Raw genomic sequence first — 7,132 nt, forward strand, 5'->3', positions numbered from 1 at the left:
TTACGGTGAATGCACCTGACCCTTTTCGCATGCCTGTGCATCCATCTGTTTCTTTGTGTGCGTGTGACCTCGTCCATACGCCTGCGTATGTTTGCATGCTCCTTCTGCGTCCGTGTGACCGTCTATTCCCCGCATACATCTCTCCCCGCATCCATCCATCCGTCCGTCTATCCGTCCGTCCCGCCCCGTGCCCCGCCCGCTGCCACAGCCCTTCAGCACCGCGGCGCACGGACAGCTCCTGTCGCCTCCGGCCGCGGCGGCACCGCGCACCGGACCGCGTACCGCGTACCGCACTGCACCGCGTACCGCGCACCGCTTACCGAACCGCACCGGGCACGGCACGGCAGGGCAAGGCACCGCACCTCACCGGGCCCCCTCCCCGCCGGAGCGCTCCGCCCTGCGCCCCCTCCGCGCCGCGCTCCTCCCCGCCGTACATAAGCGCCGGCACCGCCGCCGGTGCCCCTCCGCCGCCATGAGCTACAGCGCGGAGCCGGCGGCGCTGGCCGCCTCCTATCGCCACCTCTTCGCGGGGTCCCCGCGGCGCACGGAGATGCTGGCGGGCCGGTGGGCGCGCCCGGGCGCGGAGCCGGAGGCGCTCCGGGAGCGCGGCGCGGAGCCGCGGCGGGCGCAGGGCAGCGAGAAGGAGCAGCTGCAGGGCCTCAACGAGCGCTTCTCCGGGTACATTGAGCGGGTGCGGGCGCTGGAGGAGCGGAACCGGGCGCTGACGGCGGAGCTGGCGGCGCTGCGGCAGCGCTCGGACGAGCCGCGCCGGCTGGGGCAGCTGCTGGGCGGGGAGCTGCGCGCCCTGCGCGCCCGGCTGGAGGAGGCGCACGGGGAGCGGGCGCAGGCGGCGCTGGAGCGGGCGCGCCTGGCCGAGGAGACGCAGCGGCTGCGGGCGCGCTGCGAGGAGGAGGCGCGGAGCCGCGCCGAGGCGGAGCGGGCGCTGCGCTCCCGGCAGCAGGCGGCCGAGGCGGCCTCCCGCGCCAGCGCCGATCTGGAGCGGCGGGCGGAGGCGTTGCAGGAGGAGCTGGCGGCGATGCGCAGCGCCCACGCCGAGCACCTCGCCGAGCTGGGCGCCGCGCTCCCGGCCGCGGCCCCGCCGCCGGCCCCGCGGCCCGACCTGGCCGCGGCGCTGCGGGAGCTGCGCGCTCAGTACGAGGCGCTGGCGGCCCGCAACCTGCAGGCGGCCGAGGACTGGTACCGCGCCCGCTGCGCCCGCCTGCACGAACGGGCGGCCCGCAGCCAGGAGGCCGTGCGCGCCAGCCGCCGGGAGGCCGGCGAGTGCCGCCGCCAGCTCCAGGCGCGGCTGGTGGAGATGGAGAGTCTGCGCGGCGCTCACCAGTCCCTGGAGAGGCAGCTGCAGGAGCTGGAGGAGCGGCACAACGCCGAGGCCGCCGGCCTGCAGGTGAGCCGGGCGGCGCCGGGAACTGTCACTGTGCCCTCCCCTGGCACCGGGCAGCGCCGGGCGCTGGGCGACACCGAGCATCCTCCTCCCGCGCCATCCGCACCAGTCGGCTCCTCCATCCCTGCTGCCACCCCCTGTGATGTGTAGCACCGGGAATCTCATCCCACGCCAACACCCGGCGCGGTGCCGCACCGGTACCCGCGTCCCTGCACTCTCCCTCCCCTGGTCCTGTGCAGCGCTGAGCATCGCTGTGGCCTGCAAAGTGCTGCAGCGCAGCTCTGTCCCCTGCAGCAGCCCCTCCCGCAGTTCTGTGCAGTGCTGGAACCCCCCGGCCCCATGCGGGGCCCCCCTGCCCCACATCACTCAGCACCATCGCCCGCGCTGTCCCGATCAGTGCTGCACCACACAAACACCCTCGGCACGGAACAGCACCCACCCCTCCTGCCTTGTGCAGCACTCACCCATGCAGGCGGTGCCCCTGCAGTGCTGCGCAGCACCAGGCATCCCTGCAGCCCTCCCACCACCCAGCATTGTGCCTCTGCCCTGCACACAGATCCTGCCCCACCATGGCATTGCTTTCACCCTTTATCCAGGGGCAAAACCCCAAAGGGCAGATTTTGGGGAAGCAGGCTAGCACACTCCTTCCAATGCTCCCTTCCCGCAGGGGACATCCCACACGCTGTAGCGCTGTTTGGGACATCGATCCGTCCCTGTCCCTTAAGGATCAGGTCCAAAATTGCATACACATCATTGTGGGCAATTCCTCGAAGCTGTCTGCCCAGGCTTGGCCCTTTGCCCTGTGGCCTCGCTCTTGGCACCTGCACTGCAGAAACTGGAGCTCTGCAAAGGTTAAGTCTGGACTTGCAGACACATCCGAGCATTTTTTATGTCTGTGAAAAGACTCGTGAGAGGCAGACACTGACTGCTCCATAGCTCTTATTCTATTACTGCAGTATTGCCACATTTTCTTGCTACAGGGAAATGTTCATGATTTATAATAAAATGAATCATGAGATTGTTCTATTATATGACTGTTAAATGATCTGTGGTTTCTAAATCAAACCATTTCCTTCTAAATACTGAAACAACTGCTTTAATCATACATGGAGGACTCAAGTAATGCCTTGTCATTTCTAAGGCCAAATTTTGCCAGGCGCTCTAGGATTCATGACTTAGTTCCAAACTGCTTGCAAGCTTCCTGAATAGTTGAGGTGGTCTTCAACAATTTTTGTGGAAATAGGCAATATAAAATAATATCTATAGTGAAAACATTATACACAGTAATCTGCTTAAATACTCTTGATGCCATGTGAAAGAGGGATCCTAGGAGCAACCTATCAATTGGGGGAAAAAATTAAGCAACTGGATTAAACAGCAACATAATTGAAATTGCTTTAGTGACAGCATGGCAGTGCTTTTCTATATGACCCTCAAGATCTACTTTATGTGTAGCAATACTTAAAATTCCATTGAGCAATGTGTGTGTGTATCAGCTAAGTAATTTCCTTGGCTGCAAACAGTGGAAAAGGTTGGAAGTGTGTCTTAAAAGAGAATATTCCTATTGTCTGAGCTTTTGAAATGATCCTGCTAAAGGAGATGTCTTTATAATTGTGGGCTGCCCAGCCAAATCTGAACCAACATGCAAGAGCTTTTTGTTAGGGCGCAGGTTTGCAGTGGTGTGAGGAGGGGATTTTTGTTCTACCAGCTGGCTGAGCTGGGTTGTGGAAGAGAGGTGCAGAACAGGAACAAGGACAATCAGTTTTGAAAGAGTTTTTTGCTAATGTGGACTACAGGCAGAGGGAAGAGGGCTGGAGGCACGAAGAGTCGCAGCAGCAAGAGTGGAGCTGTCCAGGGTGGGGATCAGCTCAAGTCATTCCCTCCTGCCCCGGCTGGGCACAGCAGCAATCTGTCTGCATCGGAGCAGAGGCTTTTAACCTCTGCAGCAGCAGCAGCCACATCCTGCAGCTTCTCAGTCGATGAACTGCCCAATGAACTCCTCAGAGGCACAGCCTCTTGCAGATATTTTGCTGTGGAAAATGGTCAGGGCAGCACAGGTCACAGCAGAGACCACAAGGATGGCTCCTAAATCACATCCTGCAAGGCAGGCTGTGCCCAGCTAACCCGACAGTGCCATGCTCTTTGCTGCAGTCAGGATGAGCTGCTGCTCTGAGGGGCTCTGCTCAAACAGGGCCCACTGCAGCAAGGTCAGCACAGCTCCCTGCTCCTTGGGCAGCCCCACCTGCTTTCACTGTGTCTGCACTGTCCACGAGGGAGGTTAGGCAGGAGAGGAAGCTGGGGACGTGATAGGAATGGGAAGGGGACAAGATGAGGATGATGTGGCAGGACGAAGATTGCTTGCTGGAACAGAGGATCTGGAAGCAATTGCAAAGTCCTGGCTCTGGGAGGGGATGCAGGAGAGTGGAGGTTGGCAGTGGCCATTGCAGGGCTCTGTAGGCAGGGCTACATCGTGGCTTAAGTGCAAACTGCTGACTCATTCCTGTTCCAAATCACGCTCCTCTGGTGGCACAGTGGGGCAGCTGGCAGCAGGAAACCTGATTGGGAAGAGCCTTATGGGAGCAGGTTTCACTGCTTTCAAGCTGCTATTTAGATACCTAGATGCATGAGGGAAAAATAGTGACTGTTTGTTTTCTGAGAAAAAAATAGAATAAAACATTAGTCTCCTTTGTTAGCAGGAATTCTGGCCTTTGAGTCCTCCACATCACAGTAGAACTGGTTAGGGACAAAAGGCAGGGCAAAGCTGACAGGAAGGATGCTAGAAGGACGCTGCTGTCCAGCTGAGCTCTTGCAGGGCATACCTTTGTCTCTGTAATCTCCCCAAATCCCTGCATTCAGAATCCCCCACTTTGAGGCTCTGAGGCATTTTCTCAGGAAGGTGACAGATTTCCCCACCTGGAGGGGACCCCTGGCAGCAGCACCTCTCCTTCCACCTCCTGGAAGCATGTCCCAACCCTTCTTAAGCCCTGCAGATGTAAACTGCAGCCTTTCTTCTTCACTGCTGCAGTGCAGGGTGCTTTCACTTGTCTTGTTGAGCCACTGCCTGTATTTGAAGATGTTTAAGCCCAAAACTTTCCTCTGTAGCAGCTTGCCTTTCCCCCACAGGACTGGGGGTCCCATCACCATGCACTATTTGCTTATTTTACAGACCCCACCGCAGATGGGAACTGCATGAATCCATCAATGGCTAAAGCCTCCCCCATTGCACACACTCATCCCTGCTTCTTCATCCCTGCTAGCATGACATTTCATGGTCCCAAGCCCTTGGTGGGATGTGCTGTCATGGATCAACTGCCCATTGCAACTTCCCTGTCTCTACAATGGGCAAAGCAGAGTGGGACTGTGGGAGAAGTCCCTGTTCCAAAACACAGGGCTGAGCACCCTTGCCTTTGCAGGACACCATTGGGCAGCTGGAGGATGACCTGAGAAACACCAAAAATGAGATGGCACGGCACCTGAGGGAGTACCAAGACCTGCTCAATGTCAAGATGGCCCTTGATATCGAGATAGCTGCCTACAGGTAAGGCTGCTCTACTCCTGCTCTACCTGGGCACTTCCCAAGGCCAATCCCCAATCCCCACTGTCCCAAATTTCCCCCAACAACTCACTAGACTGGGGTATTTTCAAGGGGCCAGAAAATACTTGGGTCCACACTCCAGGAGCACCACAAGCATGTTGTTCATCTCCCTCACCTGGATCTGCCATACTCCTGCCTGGGGAGCAGCCATGGCTCGGTGTCCTGCCTTGCTCCAGCAGCTGTGAACCACTTCCCTCAGCCATCCCAGAAGCAGTATTTTTTAATGGCCACAGTTGGGGTTGGAAACTTGTCTCTCTTGCAAAGTTAAATGTAGATGCAAAAGGCTGTGCTTTGGGTATTTATTTTCCTGGTGTTTCTGGAGAGGAAAGAAGGGAGAAAGTTGCTCTCATGTACCCCATATTGCAAGTCTTCCAGAAATGGTTGACCAAAATATGATTTTGAATCAGTTTCATGGTGCAGTGTGACCTGTGGTGATGGCTTGGGCTTGCCTGCAGGGCACAACATGCTCTCAAGTTTTGCAGATGTTTCACATCCCCATACTAACCTCTTCCATTGTGATGTGCTTGCAGGAAGCTGCTGGAGGGAGAGGAGACCCTCTTCAACATGGGAAGTGGCGGCCTTACATCTCTCAATTCTCTCCCCAGCCCCACTTACTCCTTCCAGCCAAGGAGCTTTAGTTCCTCTACTCTGTCCTTCAAAGAGGAGGAGCAAGGAGAGGTTATTAAAGTGACCTCTAAAATATCATCTAGTAGGGCTGAGGTGATTGAGGGGACCATAACCTCTGTCAAGAAGAGAGGAAGGTTAAACCTGCATGGAGGAATCCTTGCCAATGCAAAGATGTAACCATCAGGACCCTGTTCACAAGCATTTGAGGGGGAACAGTCTCCACTCGGCCTTGAAACTGCTCCTCTGGGCACGAAGCCGCACTGGGCTCGCAGGAAGCCTCCCTTAAAAACACAAACCCAGGGATGGCTTCCTTGCGGGTCCTGCCACTCAGAGGCCGAGCTTGGCACATTGCTCCCTTTTAAATGGGGTGGGGGCACACAGGACAGGTAGCTAGAGATGCATGTTGGTCATTGTGGTGGTGGCACATGGACTCGTTACACGCTCCCTCTCTCCTCCTGCGGCAGGCGAGGGGCAGCCAGCTGGGAAGGCTGCTGAGCCAGCACTCCGGGGAGGGAAGGGAAACAACTCAACATGTTTACTGTAACTAGTTTCATCAATTACCCAAATCCATGTACAGCTAAACTTTTCCCCACTCCTCAAACTGTAGCCATTCACTTTTAACCCTAGAAGCACAGAAATAGCCATACAGGACTGTAACTGCACCTGACATCTGATCTCAGCCACGTATGTTTTGAACTATAAGGAATGTTACTTTTTCTTTGTACTGACAAATCTTGTTTTCTGACAGCACTAGTCAAGCCAGGCATGTGGGGTTTATAAGCAGCTGGCACAGGACAGGGGACTGCTACACTGGAGGTGAAGGCACCACCTCATTTGGCATCGCTGTCTCCCAAATATGAGGGTCTGAGGGCCCCTTGTTGGGCTGCACAGCGTTCACATGAAAACCCTGTGCCTAGATTAGCATCATGCCCCAGCCAGCACTGGGAAGCTGCAGGACTCCTGAACACCAGCCCGCAAAGCATCCTTGTCTCCGCTCAACTGTTCCAAGGTGTGCCAAATTTGATATAGGATTTAACAACCATAGGTTTCCTTCAATGCCTTAAATTGCCAGCGATCGCTTTTGCAAGAGCCAGAGCCGCCGTGTTGTGTGTCAGTGCCCTGGCAGGGCGGGCAGTCAGCACCAGACCTCGCTGCCCTCACGGTGCTGCCAGAGTAGTTCCTGGAACCAGCAAATTGTTTGCTCGCACTCTTTCCTCTTCTATTGTAAGGCACAAGTTAATAATTAAAAAAAGAAATAGTTGTGTGGATCAAACTGAACTGTTTCGTTGTCTTTGCTGCTGCGTCATCTTGGGAACGCGCGTCGGTGTCTGGCCCTCAGCTGGTCCCGTGCCCAGCAGTCCCTCTGGGCCCCTGCAGAGAACTTGGGCTTGGGGTGCAGCTGCCAACCCCTCCTGCTGGGGTTGAAGGTAAGGCTGGACCCACTGATGGCAGTGGGGCCTGTCTGGGGCTCACCCCAGGTGCCTGTCATGGTGGGCCTGCTGTGTGGA

At 56.8% G+C, this 7,132-nt stretch overlaps 1 protein-coding gene across 1 annotated transcript; it reads left to right on the plus strand.

Moving 5' to 3' along the window:
• Window positions 1–472: 472 nt before the first annotated feature.
• Window positions 473–6,884, plus strand: INA (internexin neuronal intermediate filament protein alpha). The gene is made up of 3 exons (XM_058810663.1): window positions 473–1,405; window positions 4,816–4,940; window positions 5,528–6,884. The coding sequence occupies exons 1-3, from the start codon at window positions 473–475 to the stop codon at window positions 5,799–5,801; spliced, it is 1,332 nt and encodes a 443-aa protein (XP_058666646.1). The 3' UTR covers window positions 5,802–6,884.
• The last annotated feature ends 248 nt before the right edge of the window (window positions 6,885–7,132 follow it).

Source organism: Ammospiza caudacuta, chromosome 9, assembly GCF_027887145.1.
Source record: "Ammospiza caudacuta isolate bAmmCau1 chromosome 9, bAmmCau1.pri, whole genome shotgun sequence".
In the NCBI taxonomy this organism is placed as follows: domain Eukaryota; kingdom Metazoa; phylum Chordata; class Aves; order Passeriformes; family Passerellidae; genus Ammospiza; species Ammospiza caudacuta.

What these genes read in the sequence shown, in the direction of transcription:
- INA (XM_058810663.1), top strand. Translation starts at nt 473, where the DNA reads ATGAGCTACAGCGCGGAGCCGGCGGCGCTGGCCGCCTCCTATCGCCAC. An exon ending in CCGAGGCCGCCGGCCTGCAG is followed by an intron (nt 1,406 to 4,815) that starts GTGAGCCGGGCG and finishes TTGCCTTTGCAG; the next exon opens with GACACCATTGGGCAGCTGGA. An exon ending in ATCGAGATAGCTGCCTACAG is followed by an intron (nt 4,941 to 5,527) that starts GTAAGGCTGCTC and finishes ATGTGCTTGCAG; the next exon opens with GAAGCTGCTGGAGGGAGAGG.